This window comes from Charadrius vociferus, unplaced genomic scaffold, assembly GCF_000708025.1.
Source record: "Charadrius vociferus isolate BGI_N301 unplaced genomic scaffold, ASM70802v2 scaffold163, whole genome shotgun sequence".
Lineage (NCBI taxonomy): Eukaryota > Metazoa > Chordata > Aves > Charadriiformes > Charadriidae > Charadrius > Charadrius vociferus.
In genome coordinates, this window is record NW_009648332.1 from 4,153,249 (window position 1) to 4,173,836 (window position 20,588).

Below are 20,588 nucleotides of genomic sequence, written 5' to 3' on the forward strand. Positions count from 1 at the left end.
TTTGCAGACTTTTGATTTTGTGATACAGGGTTATAGGCTGGCTGTCAGAGCAGTGTTCATGATGTGATAACTATAGATTTAAGTAAAATCAAAGGAAGACTTGTTGTATGCATTGCTGTTAAAAAAAAAAAAAAGTGTAAACTGCATTAGTGTTTTGGGAAGCAGAGTTTAAATGATGCTCTGAAAAACTAAAGATGACCAGCTGCGATTACTTCGTAAGGGAACTGAGAAATGTCTTGTATCTTCAGTTGCAAATTTTTTTTGCTAATAATTTGTATATTCTGCTGTTACAATTTTAAAATGCTAGGAAATCTGAAAAGAATTATATTTACATATTGTTTCCAAAAAACTTCCTGAGTCTTTTCCAACAGGAAAAAACTGAACACCATAAAGTCTGAAACATCTTTTGCAGCATTATGGTTAATCTTGAGATGCTGTATTAAAATATCGTGTTATGAAGTAATGTTATCAATTTTCACATTTCCCCAGAAGGTTTCCCAGCAACTTTGAGTATTCTGTCAAACTGGCATATTAAAGAGTGCAGAATTTACCTGGTAAAATGCACAGAGCATTTGTAGTAGCCTCATAGCTGCAGTCTGCGGTTATTGTTGCTTTGCAGAAGAATAAGCAACCATTTAGAGATGATGTTTTCTCTACCAAGAGGGCACTTTGAAGCATATTTCTACATTAGCTTTTGGAAGTCAGCTGAAGTAAAATCAGATCTGTAAGATATTGAAGGGGTCTTTGGTCATACGTGATACGATTTCTTTACAGAAGATGTTCAGCACTGTACCATATTTATCTCTTTTTGGAGACTCATTTTTGGTGGAAAATTACCAGAATTTGTGCTGAGACTTGCTCAGCGTCTGAGCAATGTTTCTTATAACTTAATATAATATAATAGTTTCAGCAAAGTACCATATACTCAGTACTTCAAAGCCAATAAAGATGAGCGATCCAGTTTCAAATTCCTTTTATTCATACAGCATTACAAATTGATTTACATAAACTAACAAAACAATATTACACTTAAAGTTGATCTGTAACAGTAATAAAAATGTTCCTGCCTCCCAAAGCTGCAGAAACGTCACTTCCAATCTACAATGATCAGTTGCTAAGGATAAATTGTGCCTATGGGATTTTGGCAAATCCAGCATCTTTTTCCCATATTGCTAGACTGTCTGAAATCCTGAATCAGAAATCCACCCTTATTCAGGAATGAAGTGTGAATGTTTGCTTAACTTTAAGTCTCTAGGAATGCTTAAAAGTGGGGCTTAATATTTATTTGTTTGAGAGCTTTTCCGAATACAAATGTTCTTTTATCCATGTTTAGTGCTCAGTCAGGACAAGTCGTAGTTTTACCTATGGCATTTGAAAACAAAAGGACCTGACTGTCTGGACTGCAGTTACACTGCATGCCCCAGTACTGATGCATTATCATTGTTGGAGGGGTTTTTTCCCCCTCAAGTTAGTGCCAGGGAGGAATGACACCTGTGTCACACACATGCAGCACAGGGCAGTTTGCTTTAAGACTTTTAACTTTCCTATTGATATCTTCCCAGTTCTTTTGTTTAGCTGTTCTGTTCATGACACTGCCAAAACATGTTTATTCACACACTGCGAATCACCTTTGCAAACAGACAGATCGTCATTTGAATCTAACATCCAGCATTTCAGCTTCAGAATGGGATTTTCAAAGCTATGAGAACAGTTCGTATATCCCCTTACTATTATGGTTGGTTAAGGCTGTTCTGAGATCTTATTCTAAATGTCAAATAGACAGGTACACGGAAAGAGCAGGAACTAGATCAGATTTCCTTCTACTTACCCTTGGGTTTTCTTCTGAAGCACAAAACTTTGAATAGTCTGTTAGTACATGAGTTGGACGCTTGGAGTAGAATTCAAGGTAGTGAAAATTGAAAATACAAGAAATAGTGCTGAAGCACTGTAGAAATCATGAGCAGTTTTTTTCAAATCAATACCACAAGCTACTGGTTGTCAATGTTAAGATTCCAATGTACACTAACATATTGATTACATTTTCTTATAGAAATCTGTGGATTGCGTGAATGTTGCAGTACTGCAAAAGGATCCATCTAGAAAGAGCAGAAAAGAAGTATTTTAACTCTGCAGTAGAAATAGAAGGGATTATTAATTTTACAAAAGAAAACAAGAGGGCACATGCTATAACAATATCCCTTAGTTTCCTGAAATTGATACCATATAGTTTATATTTTTCCACAAAAACCTTTTTTGGGTGTTTTTTTCATCAGCACTGCAGCTACTCCAGTGAGGATCCGATTCCAATTCTGTCTAAATATAAGGGAACTATAAATATGGGGAAACCTTTATTCCATTACTATTCAGAACCAAGCATGGAAGAACACAGAGGGTTCAAAGGTTTCATTGTAATAGCAACCAAAACTCTTGAATTAAAAAGAAGAGAAAACCAAAGACCTGTGTGAAAAACCTGGACACAAAGCCCATCTGTGCTTAGCTACTGGAGAAGTAAATAGAGAGGTTTTATACATTTGCAAGGCTATGATCCCAGTAATATAATGAAGACCACTGGCAGCAATAACTAGTGATCGTGCACATCAAAATCTCTTTGTTTTTGTAACCCATCAGAGAACACTGAGGCAAATATATCGGTGCTGGTTTTGAGCTCTCCCATATATCCTGTCTTTCTTTTCTATGTGTTATCACACATTGTTTTTCCCCACAGGTTTTTCCCACCAGCTTCAGACAAACAATAGCTTTTAACTGTGAAAAATGCCAGCTGCAAAAATCCAAAGTAAACAATTGCTGGAAAAGCTTCATCTAAATCTCTACCTTAACAGGGCTTGCTTTACTTTCCTTTTGCTTCTCACAAGGACCTACACTTGAAAAGGTTTTTTGTTCTCATCTTCCAGCCTGGGTATCAGATGGATCTTTGCCTTTGTGTTTGCATGTTATATAAATTCTGATTATTACCTTTTCTGTTTTAAAGGGTTGAGCAAAATCCTGATCCATACAAATATAACTGCCACTGTATTTCTGTGAGAGTGTCAGTTTTCAGCACTCCACCTCTGTGCTTTAAGCTTGAGGGATTATGGCTGTACATCACTTTGGTATCCATCATAAATGTCTAATGTGTTGGTAAGTGTATCTCTTGTTGGTAAGGCAGGCTTTGATTCTGGATCATAGGCTGACCGTTGCACTTCATGAAATAGACTTTATAGAGAAGAAAGAACAGGTGAGCAGAATGCTCCCACATGAACTTAGTGCTTCTCACTTCATTCTCTGGTCTTCAGTGGCACACTTGATGCCAGTGCTCATAAACATGGGCTGCTCTTTTTTTTTTTTTTTTTTTTACAGTGGTCCCCTGTAGCAATGATGCATTGACTTCTCCTGGCCCCATAGACAGGAATTGGACCAGAAAACATTGTGTTGATAGCGTTACATTTTTTGAACCACCAAGAACGTGTAATTACTATTACTATTTGAAATCCTACCAAACTTTGCAGCATTTCTTCTCACTGGCTAAATAATTTCTATTAGGAAAAGGAAAACCTAAGTCTTTTCAGCTGCTTCCTCTTGAGGGATGTAAGATATCCGCAAATTTTGCTAACACGTTCCAGAACAGCCAGCTGTTACTATCCACCTGCAGCCATAACATTGATTGAAAAAAATATAGAACCTAAGCATGGATAGCTTCTGTAATTAGGTAGAAAGAGTTTAATCCATGACTGTACTTCAAATGTCACCTGGCAATGGCTGTAACATGGCATGGAATATACTGAGAAATAATTTAGTTAGTTGAGGAAGTCTCAATGAAAGACCATGCACTGTTTCCTTATTTTATATTTCAACTGATCCTGAAAATATTCCCTGTGTATACGGAGAGAGTCAGTGACAAGACCAACAGGGCCCAGACACCTGTCAAATATCAAATTAAAAGTTGCTCACTTATTCCCGTAGCTCTGAAATTTCCTAGTAATGTAACTAGAAGTGGTTCTTTTGCCAAAGACTGCATATAGATGGAAAGACAGGAAACAGAAAATAAAAGTACTTTTTTTTTTTTTTTTCCAGAGCTGATTAAATAAAGATGCCTTCTTTTTGCAAATATTTTAGCCTTTTGCTACAAAGAATGGAAAACATTGGCAAGAAGCTTTCAGCTTCAAACCTGTTTTAAACACCTCTGTAGACTAGTTATATGCCCTGTCAGGACCCTTACTATTTTATTTTTGATGAATCAACGCAATACAATATATGTCTTGTGACACATTTGCAATTCTATTGGAGATTTTGGCCCAAGGGAACAAGGAGCATGAGTCAGTCTAATTACACCGCTGCTGGCTTTCTAAATGGACATTTCTGAGTTTTCAGTTGAAAGTTTCTGATTATTGATGTTTGAATGAAAAGTAAAAACTTTAACAGAAAGTTGACTTCTTTTGGCAGGGGAGGGTGCTCAGTTACGAATTTCCTATTTTTCCAAGAAAGGTTGAATGGGAAGACTTGGAGTGACTCTTGCCCTCACCATGTTTAAGTCCAGCAGGTCATGCACAGAAGCCAGATTAGCGGTCAGCCCATGGCACGACACTAAACAGGGAATAGCAACTCCTCTGTAAATCCTTTTGAAAGCTTTCTGCTAGAGGATGGCCTTCTCCACAGCATCCCCCTGCCCTAGACCTAAGTGAGATTGGGGGTTGGACTAGATGATCTCCAGAGGTCCCTTCCAACCCTAACCGTTCTGTGTGATTCTGTGTGATTCTGTGAGATAACACTGATGTTTACAGCGAAATTCCAAATGGGAAATCCTGCCTTACAGAGGTGTTACATCTCCTGTGGATCTGTGCTTAAGTATATTAGTATGGAGGCAAAGAAAGAACTGCCAGAAAGGACATATAAACCGGGAAGATGCCTATATTGGTATTTAAAAAGGTATTTTTTGTCATTAAGACACAGCTATACCCAATTAACTGTAAAACTCTAATACAGCTTATGGGTGCTGGGCTAGCATGAACACCAAGACTATCTCAAATACACAGAAAAATACCATGATAAATGCTAAGCTCATTTTATAGTTAGCATAGCAGTATATTGGAGGTCTTAATGTACTGAAATCCTTTGAGTCTTATTTTAATGTCGCTCTTTGTAACACCCCAACTTTAGCATTTCTCTCTTTTAAGTAACTAAATGAAAAGCAGTACCAAGGGAAAAAAAAATCCTGTAATTCACAATCTGTACACCGTTTTCTGCATCACTTTCCTAAGACTTCATTACCTTGTAAGGACTTGACAATCTCCAGTTAACAAGACACAGGTGCAACTGATTAGCGAGTCTGGTGGAGCTCTGGATGGTCCCTAACATCCTTCCTCAGTAGGTGAGTATTTATTTTCCCCTCCTGAGCATCAGCAGGTTTTGAAAACTCCTTAGCTGAAAAGAGAAAAAAGCTAAACGCTATCAATAATAAAAAAATTTCCATTTAAAAGGACATGTGTTTCTACAAAGGGAAAAAGAAAGTATGGGTTATTTTAAAATGTTAGCAGTAATGAATGATTTAAATTTTAAAAGGTCAGAAAAATGAGATTTTTAAGTTTTCATTGGGGATTTTGCACAGACCTGATTGTTATATTACTTGTTTTCTTCAGCATTGGTAACAGTTGCAGGTGACACTTTTTTCCACTCCAGTTTGAAGTCCCTCCAGTGTAATTTACTTTTGTACAGCTTTGTATAAGGTGCTTTGTCAGGAAAGATCCCAAAGACCTTCTGACACAAATACCAAAATGCGGCAGTTTTTGTGAGAAGGCAGCAATCCCAGGTTGCCAGTTTCTCACATTCAGAAATGGTGACTAAAAATCTCCCAAGTCCTGGGGTTGACTTGAGAAGTTCATTTTTCTTTTCTTTGTGCTTTTTTTTTTTTAATGGAATGCTATTTTGAAGTAGATCTGCCCTTTAAAGGGATGAAAACTTAATGTTTACAAAAGAAAGGATTTAAAAAAAAAAAAAAAAAAAAAGAAATAAGGAAGGAAGGAAAGGATAACCAAGATTCTTGCCAAAGGCAAGAACCGAGCTCACAAAAAGCTGTAGGTTTCAGGAATTCACAAACCACTGTAATATCTAAAGAATCAGCAGGAGAGAAAATCGAGACATCAGGCAGTGAAAGCAAAGCAAAGCCCCATGGTACCCAGGACCTTTGGATCTTTAATGCTTATTCAGAGCACAAGAGCTCAGACTTAATTTCGGCTGAAAGGTCTCAGTGTTACTACTTAGAACCCAGTTCTCTTATTTTGCCTGCTTAAATGATGAAATCGTTCCTTCCTGACTTCAAACAACTGGTCCCCAGGTACTTTGGCAGATCATAGTGAAGTTTGTAACATTCTTTTGGCATGCAGCATTGTCCACTGAATTGACATTAGTATGTTATTAATATTAAATATACTATATAATTGTTAATATTTAATATGTATATATTACATCAATATTAAGAATGCCTGACACTTCCTACTGCAAACCCTATTTTCAGTTAGTTATAATTTCTCATACTTATAATGGTTTGACAAAATTTTCCGTGCCAGGTGTCTGCCTCAGGCAGAATTTTGTGGTGTTCTTCGGTTTGTTTGTTTCTTTTTTCTTTTAATGTCAGCCAAAGCAGCTCGGCTATTCCTGAGAAGTCAGCTAGGGAAAACCATGTAAAATAAACCTGGCAGTCTCTCCGAAGGGACCTAGTGTGTCCTTATCCTGGGGGACGGCACTTAACCTTTGGCAAAGGTGTGACTTTTCTTCTGGTTATCTGCTTCAGTTGGTAGGTTCAGATGGAAAACCTGCCAGAATGTGGGTGAACAATGAAAGTTTGAGAAATCACAGTTCACCGCGTGCTCATGCAGACCAGTTGGAATGATGTCCAATATGACTATCCACGCTCAGTGCCTTCAGCGCCAATCCAAAACCACCCTGAGGTGTGCTTGCCCCCCAAAAACCAGCAGCTCCTTCCAGCCCCAGTCAGGAAACTGCAAACTTCTGGTGATAAGATAGAATGGTGATACATTTTAGCTGTCTTTTCGCCTTGTGTTCAAGGTTCATTTTTGTCTTGCTCATGCTAAAAACACTGAGCATCCCTTAACAGCTGTTTGTGTTTTTAATTCCTGAAATAAGTTTGCAAAGGACTATCAGGAAAAGCAGATTTAATTGGTAAATTTTAAGGCTGAAGACAGGACCAAGGCTTTCATAACTTTTCTGTCTTGATAGTTTTAGCAGCAAGATACCTGCAAATGCGTACTTACTGCACACGTTATGGAAAGAGGATGTCTTCCTTCTTTCGGTAGGTAGAACATACCTGCCTCATCTCATGTTCTCCAACATCTGTCTCAGATCTGGCTGTCCAAGCGCAGAGCCTGAGACTGTAGCAGTTGTCTTCCCTCATGCTGTGAAGCCACAATACCTCCTGATTGAGCCCCCCCACATGGAGTGGTTTTATCTGGTGGTGTCCTGAGAGGCTTTTCTGCACCATGCCTCTTCCACCCACCCAGAAGTTGCAGATCAGTTTGTCAGAATAATGCGATAGATTGAAATTGCATCATAACTGAAGTGAAATCACCCAATTATCATTGCGGGTACAGCATCAGTTGGAATACTGCTTATTTTAGTGGTGTTCATACCCTCCAAAAGGAATACAAGTACTTCTATTGTAAAGATTTCTGCCATTTTTCTCTGGATTGATGCTCTGGAGACGAGAGCAATTTCTATGGAATTTGTAAGTACATTCCATCGAGTTTTATTTTCTTGAGACTTCTTTAAAAAAGAAAAAAAATGCTAGGTTTTTTTTTTTAATTTTTGAGTATCTGAGTTATATTGCTCTTTAAATGCCTCCCATTGTACATCTCTATAATTCATAAAAATGTACAGAATGGAAATAATCTACTTAAGAAAAAAAAAATTTAATGTGCGTATTGTATATCTAGTCCTGTTGCTCTTTACAGTGTATAACACACTTCAAGAGTGTCAGTATAGACAAAAATTAGACTAAAAATTAGATTTGTTCAGCAAATGTTTGATTGCTGTATCACAAACCTTTTATTATAGCGTTCAGTTCAAAGATGTTTGCATACCTTATTGAGCAAGCTACATATTTTTCCAGCTAAGGTGTGTATACTGTAGTCATTACATTTTTGCACACTTGGCTGCCTGAGCTGCATGGACTACTTTAACTATCACCAGGAATACTTGACTGAGTTCAGCTGCTTATTTGAGTGCTTCAGTTTGTGTACTTTATTACTTCAGTGGTGTATGCTGATAAAGTTCTGTTCTGTGCTGTTAAATTTTTGGTTCTGCCAATCTAACTATATACCACGCTGAGAGAACTGCACACATTGCTAAGTGCTTACTCCGCGGTGAACATGAGCGGTTGAAATGTTATGATCTGCAGTGTTTTGTTAAATGAGCTGCATATTTTTGTTTTTATATACGTTGCTTACCCAGTTGTGTACATTTGCCCAACTCATTATACAAAATAAGCTTGATTGGAATAAGAACATTCTCTACCAGCTGTCTGCTCTGAGTCAGTATGTAACAAAATTAGCAACTTTCTCTTTCCAACAGTGGCATGATTGCATCCAAAGTTTAAGGCAATTGGTTTTGGAGATCTTGTTTGTTTCATTCACTCCATGCAAACATCAAGATTAACAAACCAATTTGTTGCAACTTAATTTGTTTTCACAAATATGAACCGAGTTAAGTAACAGAGGAAAAACTCAGCATTCTAATCCAGGAAAATGTGTCCATGTAGAGTATGGAATATATAGAGACCTAAATATTATTATCTTAGAGCTACTCGTTGTAAATATAAGGAGATGGAAAATAACTAGAGACCTCCCTAGATATTTCATCAGAAAAGCAATATCCTAAATACTTGAAATTACAAATGCAACATTGTGTAAATTAAGTCCATGCTTTCATCAAGAGTTATAAAAATAAGCTCATCTCCTGACCATTAGAAAACCTCAAAATGCTTCAATAGGCAAAATACACAAGAACTCATGTACATGGATATGTAGTTTTCTCATTAATGTTGCTACAAAATTGAATTAACATCTTTAAGAAAGTGTTTTTCTCAACTTGCTAGTTTTTTGAGTCACTTCCAGTAAAACCTACAAGTTATTCTTAGATTTTGACTAATTTGCAGACTTTGCTTACGTAGCAGCTTGTGCTTCCATTTACAAAATCTGCAGCACTGTCTCACCTCAAAAAAGCTTTCTTAATTTTTCTTCAATACAGAGATACTTAATTAGGGCTATATAGTTTACCTGGATTCCTACCTGCCCCACATATAAATGCGCCTGGCTCCTGTTGTCAGTGTCCCACTGCTGATTGCTTTCATGTCAATGTTATAATTCACTGTTGTCCGAGCAGACTGCCTGGAAGGTCCAGATTTGTTTTTGCAAAATTTTACATATGAAAGCTTAATTGATCTTATTGCTTCAAAGAGTGTCCATTTAATTCTCAGACTTCTCGTGAACCATTATGTAAGAGTGGAAACATTGTAATAGTTTGTTCTAAAACCAAATGCGTGAACACCTAGGGGCAAATATAATTTTTAGTTGTCTGTCTTCACTGATACCTGTGGAAAAGAAATTTAAAGAGAGTGGTACATATGGAATGTATTAGAATATCCTGGAACATTATATTAAAATTAATTTAGTGTTCATATTTCAGGTTTTCTGTGTACATTAATGTTGGGTATTAAAAGAGTATGAGAAACCAGGTATACTGGATTTAATATCTGAAAAGTAAATGTAATACATGAGATGAACTCGACTTTCCTAACAGAAACAGAATAAGTAATTTTGCATAAAACGACTTACAGCAGACAGATGGTTAGGAAGAAGGTTTTGTCTCTGTTTTCTCTTTTCTTCCCCCAGCATGAATTTACTTTCAGTATCAGTGTATTACCAGTAAAGATCTAGATTTTGCTCTTCCTTTGAACTGTTAAATCTCAGATACAGTTTTCCCAAAGTTATTAGTGTAAACTAAGATTAGAATGGGACTCGACTCTATCATGTTCAAATGAATGATGGCTAAGTGCAATTTCTACTGTGTAGGTATCCTGTACAGTTTTTGCAGAGGAAAATTCTTCCTTTCGCCAAGGGAAGTAAAGAGAAATATTCCTTTCTTTGGGGAAAGAAAATCAGAAATCTTCATTTTTTTCCTGCTGCTGTGTGAGGCCTGAGGAGGTAGAAAGAAGCAACTAAGAAGCTTTAAGAGATGAAGCAGATGGAAAGTTTTTGTGAGGATTGCTACCCTTTCTCCCAGCTTTCCACCAACATCTCTAACACTAACTGCAGCAAACTGGACTTGCTTTTCTGTTTTCACATCTGAGCAACCTATTTCTTTGTATGGCTGAGATACCTACTGAAAAACCAGCATACTAAATTTGAAACATATATTCGATATATATCACTGCAGTGGAAAACAACATGGGCTATTAAAATACTAGGAATACGCAGGGTATCTGTTGTCCGAGATCTATAGAGAGTAACAATAATTCATAAGATGCATATCTATTCCATATATTTTCTGTATATATTTTTATGCAGCTGGTATATGCATTACACATATACACTATTTCATAATTTATACTTGACCTCTTTTCTTTTTTCCTTTTTTTTTTTTTTCTACTCCTAGAGAGTAATTTTCAATGTCGTCAACTTCAGTAAAACAAAAAGCCTCTATAGAGATGGGATGGCTCCAATGGTGAAATCCACAAGCAGACCGAAATGGTAAGTTATCCTTTTGAAGATTTGCTTAATGAGATAAAAGTGTTTTACTTGGCACTTTCTTGTAGCAAAGACCTTATGGCTCAGGTGCACCTTTTGGTAAGAGTAGGAGAGAACTTTGACGCAAAGCAGTGTTGCAAGGACAGACAGGTTCTCTTTGAAGCTGATGGACAGTATGAATCAGGCCCCTTCCAGCTTTGCTGTGGTCATAGAATCATAGAATGGTTTGAATTGGTAGGGATCTTAAAGATCATCTAGTTCCAACCCTCCTGCCAGGGGCAGACACACCTTCCACTAGACTAGGTTGCCAAAGCCCCATCCAACCTGGCCTTGAACTCTTGATGGTGTGTTCTAATGCCTTGTTTCAAGTAGCATGGCTGAAGTGATGTCCATTCAAGCAAACTGAACAGTCAGGAATTGGCCCAAATTATTGTTCAGTGACATCCTCACCCCCCCAACTGTTAGACAGTCCCTGGCACAGTTTTGGCCTGTGTCAGCTAGCAATCTGCCCAATATGGAAGGTGGACTGGGCCTGGACTGGTTCCAGAAGGCTGTTTGGATTTGTTCCCCCTGTTTTGGGGTGGTTGGAGTTTAGTGGAGGAACGTGAGCTCTGCCCTGTGAGTTGACCTCATGAGCAGTGTCTGGTTGTAAGCCACACAAGATATACAACACAGAAAGGCATGCACATGCGAAACACAAATACCCATATAGATGGTACATTTTCTCAAAGCAAACGTAATGAAACATCTACTGTGAATAATAATATGTAAATCTAATGAGTCCTGATGCACGCAAGACTCCCAAGAATTATAGGATTTGCCTTCAGCTAGGAGACTTGTTTGAATATGGATGGTGGGGTTAGGCCATAAGTGTACAGTAATGTATTCTTGTAAACCTTTACAGCTGCTACTTTTTATTGGTTAATTAATAATATGTTTGATCAATCTGCACGTTAGCTGAGCCTTATAAAGATATCTTTCTTAAATAATTCAGCTGTCACAAAATTTCCACCCACAGGATGCTAACTTTTGGTGGTCATAAGATCATTGTTATTGTATGGCTTCTTCTTCATAAGACCAACAGAATGGCTATTTGTTTTTTTATCTAGGTGGTAAGGTCATATGGGCAGAAAAGCTGTCTCTCAATACAGTTAGTAGATGGAGTCAATTCCAGCTCAATAGGAGCATGTAATAACATTGAAAATTAATTAAAAAAATCCATTGTGTTTAGTGTTTTTATAGCGAAAGTCATGTTAATTGTGTTTACTATTTAACTTCAGAAAAATCTTTTGGGGCATTTCAGAGCCACATTTGTCAAGCATACTTTAATCATCTTTCAAAACCTTTTCCTTCTCTCGCTGGGGTCTGGTATTTGCAGCTAAGTATATTGTGTGTTAAGTTTATCTATAAATCAGATATTGCTTTCATACAAATTTTATGCCTTACTTTGGTTTCAAATTAAAGTGTAAATCTTACGAAACAATGCAAAATGGGCTTTTTCTAGAACATATAGGGTCCTTCACTATTTTTAAAACAGATTTCTCTTCTATTTCCCTGGAGATCTATTTATTTTTGTGTTTTATATTTTTGGGGCATGTATTTTGCTCCCATGAAAGTGAGGAATGAATAACATTGCCTGGAGCTAGGCACAGTGTAGGCAGCAGGTGCTGAGCAGCTTCCATGTACCGGGCTACTACCATGCTTTAATCCTGTTTCAGAAATTCCGCCTGTAATATTTTCTTTAAAAAGATCATTCTTCTATTAAGGTATTTTTATTTTTTCCTAATAGTCTGCATAGGAAAACATCTTGCTGTACTTTGAAGGTGCACATTAATTCATACCGTTATCAGGGACCTTAGCAATATTGGGGTCTACTCAATATAATTTTCCGTCTTGATGTTAATAGGAGTTATGCATGTGTTTTCCAAGTGGGAAAACACATACATTATTTTTGGATATATGCTTTCTATTAGAACTGTCTTCCATTTGGATTATGCCTTTTACTATTACCTCTGTATCCGTTTCCATGGCATTCTAGTCCAACCTGTAAGCAAAATTTTCTCTTTCTCTGTTTGCTGAAACAGGATTTACTAGTACTTGCAGTTGCTAATGCAGCATACAGGTAGATGTGGGCCTTGAACATGTAGAACATCCAGCTGCATCGACTTGATCCTGTTTGATGCTTTGTATATATGAGTCTAGTAAGCAATACTCAATCATTCAATGCTGCAAAAGTGCCGAGGTTTACACGAGGGTACTCAGGATTAAGAATTGTGGGAAGAAACTATTGGAATTCTCCACCTTATATTAAGATTTAAGTTAGCAGAGCAGGTTAGTGGATATAATGTAATTAAATTAGAAAAGGATATATTAATTACAAAAAGTTGAAGAAGCAAAAAAGGGTTTAAAATCGAGTGAAAAGGAAGAAGATTACCAGAAGCCATGGTCTGTGAATATTCTGTAGCAGGGCTCAGTTTTTCATCCCTGAACTGTTCTGTACTAAATATTTGAGGAATTCATCATTATTGTGCCTGCCCATGGACACATGTGAACCATACTGAAATTCTCCCAACTTCCTCTGGCCACACTGATAGAAGCAATGCCGTGTCACACATAACTATTCCACTCCCTTTTTTATACAATCAGATTTGAGTTTTAGGGTGACAAAGTGTCTTTTTGCATTTGATAGATGTAGTTACATTACTCCTCTTAATAATAGATATTCAAGCCGGAGTTATGCCCTTTGGATTTAAATGAGAAAGTACCCACTGTTTCAGGATAGAATTTGACCATATTGCTTGCAAAATCCTGCATATCAGAAGTAGATTGGCCTCCAGAGACTGTGAATTTTAATGTTTGTTTTGAATGTGGTTACGCGAACATGGCTCCGAGCTTTGCAACATTTTGTGAGTTTGATTCTTGACTCTGGAACAAATCACTGCCAAGTGCTCTTGAAGTAGAGAGTGTGTCAAACACAGATCAACGTTTTTGACCTGTATTCTCTTGCCCTGTGGGGTAAGATCTTTAAATGCAGTCAGCATCAAGGTTCAGCTCAGTGTTACTGATGTAAATGGAGTATATCACTGTCATCAAAGCACTCTATGTGGACACAGATGTTCTGGTGTTGACATATTCTTCTCTTTTGAAGTAAGGCCAAACATCTCCAGTAATGAGCTACTTAAAAAGGGGAAGCAGTATGCTGAAGGATAAGGAAAAAAACTGATTTCACGGTAAAGAAAAAGATTATTTTTTAAAAAGAAAAAAACAGAAAAATAAATTTTGATTTAAATGATATGTATTTTCCCTATACACAGTAATGGGTTTACTGAATATTCTTTCCCAGAGGGACAGAGCAAAATAAAAAAGAACTAAGTAGGTTAAGTTCTAACTCCCTCTACCCATTTTTTCTGCATTTTTTGTGGATGCGCTATGTTGACACTGAATAGTATGGGGTTCTGTCAGTTGCATCGATTAAATTTCACTGCAATGAATCACAGATCATACGTAGAAATGCAGCATTGTGTCACATCATGTTACATCAGTTGCACTTCATAGCAAATTGGACAAGATGAAACTCAGGATTTTATTTCAAACCAGTGGAATGCACTGTGTCTGATCACTTAGCATTTTCGCTTAAAATTAGCTGGTTGTTCAGAAGCATTGTGCTAAGATTTTAGAGAATTGGTGGTTTTGCTCAATAATGACTACTACAAATATAAAAAATCTCAGTTACTATAATACAGACCTTTTGCCTGGGTCTGTTTTCTTTGCCTCATTTGTGGAGGTGAAGAATTTGAAGGGAGATGGATATGAGGAAATTAAATTTTTGCTATGCTGATGCAGTTTCTAGTGTAATCTTTTTATTTGCTGCTTCATTTAAGTGCAACCTAATTTTGTTGCAGTTTCTTAATCATGATTTCACACTAAAAGCTCTGTCCTTGGAAGGTATTCATAAAGCCTAGTATGTGGGCACAGCAATGGAAGACCATTTCAGTACAGATACTGTACTATTATATTGATTGCACAAAGTTTTACAAGTTTCTCAAAGTGAAATAGAAGAGTGAGTTGTTCAAGAGGCAGCAGATTTTCCAAATGATGAAGTGAGCAAATATTCCCTTTGGGCAGAGAACAGCTATAACTCTTGATTACTCAGTGTGAGCATTGCCTCATTGGGGACATTAGTTTTTCAAATTGTGCTAATCTTTTAAAAGTAACAACTGGCCACTCATCACCTTAGGTATTTCAGCAAGATCATGTGCAAAACTCTAATTAGTATTTATAGAACAGCAGCTCCTCCCAGTAGAATAGTAGCGGTAGCTGGCAAATATCTGGTTGACACCTGTTAAGTCTTCAGACATCCATTGTATTTTATTCTGCATTTCAAATGAGCAGAGAGCAGTAGGTGAAGTCCCCATAATTAAGGGATAAAGGATAATAAATAACATGGTTCTTGAGTGGATGAACACCAGGTTAAAGGCTGTTCTGCTGTTGTGATGCCGTATTTCAGGAATTGTTTGTTTGTAAGTAATAATGCTAGCTACAATATTATGGAGCCTTCAGCATATGAGAGAGGATTTATGTCTAGATTTACACGTGTTTTGTTTATAATGTCAGATTTCAAACTGCTTCTTGGCAAAGCAGCTACTTTCTTCCCTGTCTTTTATCTCACTCAGCATTGTTGGCTTTTAACTGGATAGCTGCCTTCCCCAGCAAGCACTCCACTACCTCTGTTGCTATAACATCTACTGTTAAATACTCACAACACATTGCTTCTGAAGCGTTTTTCTTTTCCAGTAAACCTGGGAATACAGAAAAACTTCTATGTAATTAATTCAAATTTGAATCTATATGTATCTTGGTAAATATTGTCATGATGAGGAATTTTGGTAGACATCAAGAAAAGCAATGCAAGTTTTATGAACAATACTCCCATATGTTCCATTCATCAGAAGGGGACAAGACTGAGAAAATCTGAATTTTGAATAGCTAAAATGTGCTGATTCTTGCCAAGTTTCTTTAACATTTGTGTCTACAATGCAGTGTTACAATCACTACCATGTCTACCAGGCTGCATTATACATTCAGAGACTTTCAGCAACATTTTTAGTATGTATTTATATATCTTTAGCCATAAGATAAGCTGTTTGTGAAATGAGCTGTCATTTGTGGTGAAACAGTTTGAGAATAAAACACTAAATATATATATAGCTTGCTAATCTGAAAGACTAGAATTGCTTACTATAAAATATATAGCAGGCTAGGGTTAGTGATAACATCACCTGAATTTAGGTAAAGAAGATGAACAAGCTGTTATCGTTACCTGACTCCTTCCTTGGCCTATTTTACGACTTTGGCTACTCTCAGAAGTTTGTTCCTTTGCCAGTTTTATAACATAATGTGTGCTTTCCTGAGGGATCTGGTGAGAATGCTTTTGGAGGTTGAGAAATACTTGCCACGGCACAGGTGTGTGTTGATGCAGTCTTTGCCAGGTGCAGATCTGGCTCCTCAGAGCTGCTCCCTCCCTTGTGCTAGTACAGCTCTGCATAGGATCACCAGATTGGGAGCTGGCCCAGGTTCAAAGTAGATTTTCAAGGAAGAGAAAGAGGAGTTAGTCTTGATTTGGTTCATCACATAGATCCAAAACAAGCTGTATGGGTCCAACTGGAGGAGCAGTGAGGGAGCTGGGAATAAGTGACTGGAACAGGGGGAAAGGAATGAGGATAGCAGCTGCTAGGAATTTGCCTAGAGAATTATCTGTGGAACTACAGTCTCCGTTTCAGTAACTTGTAGCATTTTATTTGGAGAAAATAGGGAAAAAAACATTGTAGTATTGACCTTTTAAAATCCCCCATTGAGTGATAAGCAGTAGTAGTTTTGTCTTGGTCTGACTGTAGCTCTTTGGAAGAAAATAAGATGTTTTTAGACAGTTTTGAGGGTTGGCATGTAAATGAAAGTAAAATAACTGCCTCTGAAGTCAATCCCTGGGTAAATTAATGTTTATGTGAATCCCTTGAAATAACAAAAGAAATATACTTAACTACTCTACAAACCCGTAAAAGAAATGCACTCTCTTTCCGTTTCCCAGTCCAGCAAAGGTAGTTATTCCTGGGAATATAGAGTAGGTTACATATCACTTTTATCAGCAACAGATTTGTGGAAATAGAGGAGAAGTTATTCTGCTGACACAAACTATGAATCAGATTCCAAAGCGAATGTGCTTACTGTGCAATCTAAATGGGATTAGTTTGTGGCAAGAAAGGAAGTTAAATTTTATTGACTGGATACTTTACTGGAAATTTAAGATGCATAGAATTATGTTGGGGAAAATTAATAATAAGGAAATTAAATTAATATAAAAGAAGGCAAATGAATTTTAGGATTCAAAGAGAGAATAATGAAGAAGCTCCAATGGACTGCTAAGCCATCATTGAAAAACCCTAGCTATTTTATATGTATGTATGTGTTTCCTCATCATTTATCTGACTGATCTCCTATAAATCAATTTATTTAGATTACAGCAGAGTCAAAAGGCTGCAGCCGGGATCAAGACTCATTGTGCTTAGTGCTGTGGAAACATATAAACAAAGTCCTTTTCCAAAGTTGTGAAAATTTTATGATTGATTTCAGTAAGAGCAAAGTTAGGCCAATACCGAGCACTTCCAAAAATTCCATCCTTAAAGATTTATTCCTAGCAGTAACTGTTTAAAAAATGACATACTGCTTACATAAGAGTCTAAATATTTGATGGTTATAGTATTTACATCTAAAACACCAGAGGCTATGTGCTTTAATACCTCAATCTGTTTCCCATATACTCTGTCAACATGAGTTCCCTGCATTGATTGAGGGCGCTCTGTGATCCCTAAGGTTGTATTCATGAAAGGTTACCCCTTGGTACTACTTTATTCACGAAAGGTTCGAAGCACGTAGGAAACAAATGGGTCTATTCCTGCTAGGTGCGTTCTTGTCATCTATAAATACTTAATTACTGGGGTGCTGATGAGAACCTCAAAATCTTAAAAAGGTGCAGTTGCCTGAAAATGGTTCCCCCATCACCAGTGCAAATCACAATGAATTTTGCAGTTGGGAGGTTTTGTGGCAGTTTAAAACAACTGAATTGTAGGTTTTTCCCTCTGCAGTCCATGGTATTGAGTTTAATGGCTGCAAAATATGACCAGAGCTGTGCATTGCATCCCATACTGAAACAGGTCATTCTGTTTCCTCAGGTGATGGGCATTTGGTGGAACTGATTGCATGAAAAGTGTTCACAGAATTGGGTCCCTAACCTTGGCAGGTTTAAAAAAAAGTACATAAAATTGAGGCTTTTTCCCCCAAAATGAGTCTGTAAGTTAGATAAATATGGGCAGCACTGAACTCAAAGCAGAGTCAAACTACCAAGAGGACATTGCAGCTTTTCATTGCAATTTTGTACTTTGAACTAATGGAGCGAAGCAGAATGAAAATCACCTCTGTTAAGAATGGCATTTATCAGCCGTAAGTACTTAGTAGTAAGAGCCCTACACAGACAAAGCTGAGTGTCACCAAGAAATGTACTTGAAAATCAGACCGTTAACACAAGACCACACAAATAAGAGCCAAAAACTGTAATCAGAAAATGCAACATCTCTTTAAGAATGTTTTAATGGTCTGAAGAATGCTAGACAAGTTGAATTTAACTAGATGTAATAACCTATGACATAATATAATTGAGAATGCACCAGGACACAGCACAGTCAGGTTAAATTTTGGCTTTCCTTCACTTAGCCTTGCAACTTTAAAGATCTTTCAACATATAATTCTAAAAATACATAGTACTGTTTAAATTTACATATGACATAAAAGCATAGGATGTGCAATATATCAGCAATACAACTCTAAGTAAAGTTAGGGCTCAATTATCCAGCCCAATATTTCTAAATGTTTGTTTGAATCATTAACAACAAATTTTTCATTCATTTTCTGGGAAGGAACAATATTTAGTACAGAGGAAAAGGTAATGGGAACTATTCATTGTGAACTTCTGATAAAAGTGAGATGGTTACCAGGCACCTGCCTTATATTTGAAGTGCCACGGTAAAAGCCAAAGCAATGAGTTCAATTTCTCTTTTAATAGAACATAAAATAGAAGACAAAAACATTTTGCTGTACTGTGGAAATTGAGAATTGTAGAGAAAATAAGCAATAAATAAGTATGGCAGGTGATAATGCAGGAACAGAACATTAAAATAATAGGTGCTGTATCTTGAACTTTGTCTCATGGGATTCGACAGTTGTACATAAACCCAAAATATAAAAACCTAATTTTCATGCTGTGATTACTAGGGTTAAGTTATGAATTAACTTCTGTATGATATGTCACCGGTTTGAGAGAATTAAAATTTGATGATAATAGAACAGAGATAAGATCTTTCCTGCATCTTTAGATGCTGAGGCAGTAGCTGAAGTTTTTTTTCCAACTGCTTCAAGTAGGATTATTGAATTCTAGCTTGAGAGTGAAACTTCGTCTTCCCGCTTTGCTATATTAAGCATCTCTGAGATTGAAAACCTAGCAAGAGCTCTCCTAGTGTGATTAGAAAGTATCCAGCATTTTTGGGCCGCAAATACTAATTCCAATCTTTCTGTCTTCTGGAAAGGTGGGGCTCCAGGCTCTCAGTGGAAAGCTGGTGGCTTTGCTGACAGTCCCCTACCTCTGGAAAGTCAGAGTGGTGCTGGGGAGGGGAAGGGCTGTGCTGGGAGGTGCTGGTTCCTGCCTGGAATAATCTCCCTTTGGAAACTGTGAGCTATTAGCAGAGGTTTGAACAATACAGTGCTGAAACACTGAGCAATACACTACTGCTTTCAGACAGACGGGTTTCTCTGTGTATGTCCTCTCTGTAGATCTGTTGGTGGAATTCAAGGCTGGTATGTGTCTACCCAGGGTGTCAGGACGTTGGGCAGCCAGGCTGGAGAGCCTCTCCAGTACTTGTAATGGAGACCTCAGGTCTGGGACAGCACCGTTACAGAGATGGGCTGCAGGTGAGCTGTGCAGCTGATGTGCAGGTGTCCAGCCTCAGGGCATTATATTTGCTACAGGTGTGCAGGGAGTTGAAAAAAAAAAAAAAAAAAAAACCCAAAACAAACCCCAAAACCAAAAAACCCAAAACCAACAAACAAAAAACAAACCAACAAAACACCAGCCCCCCCAAAAAAACCCAAACACCCCAAAAAACCAAACCCCAAACACCCAGAAACAATATTGTGTTGCTTGCACAAAAAATACACCACCACCACCCCCCGGAAGAGCATCTGAGTTAAATGTATCTATAGAGCACACAAGTTCCTGTAAAAGTAGCTTTTTATTTGTGTTGGGGGTACGTATGAAACCCAAGATGATATATCGTGTTATGCTTAGATCTTTGTTTCAAGATATAGCTATGGGTAGATTACACGACGGGTTGTCTTTTAGTTGTTATTTCAGCACTTCTTACACTCCTATTTTCAGTACAGGCACATATTCAGTATTAAAAGCCCATGTTTATTACTTTTTTCAACTCTTTCTTTGCCTGTTAATATGATTCTTTAAAAAACAAAGCAAAACAAAACAACTCTTAGATCCTATGTGGATTTGTTACTCCGGTACCGGTAGCATCAGTGCCCAGCTCTGAACTTTCCAGGCAAGTAGGAGGGCGAGCTGCTTGCCCCGGCGAGTTTGCCGTCAAAGCCGCTGCTGCACCAGCACACCGCGGCGAGCGGCAGAAAGGACCGAGCAAATGGTTACAAACAAGCGCTGCTCCTCAGTTCCGCAATTTTCTGTTTGTATTAAAGGCACTTTATTGCACCTTTTCTGCAGTTCAT

The 20,588-nt window shown here is 37.5% G+C and overlaps 1 protein-coding gene across 1 annotated transcript in view; it reads left to right on the forward strand.

The window, feature by feature from the left end:
• Nucleotides 1-20,588, forward strand: part of AGBL4 (ATP/GTP binding protein-like 4) — a 972,041-nt gene that overhangs the window by 224,964 nt on the left and 726,489 nt on the right. The window contains exon 5 of the mRNA XM_009884833.1: nucleotides 10,663-10,757. Coding sequence (XP_009883135.1) covers nucleotides 10,663-10,757 — 95 coding nt within the window. The remainder of the gene's footprint in view (nucleotides 1-10,662; nucleotides 10,758-20,588) is intronic.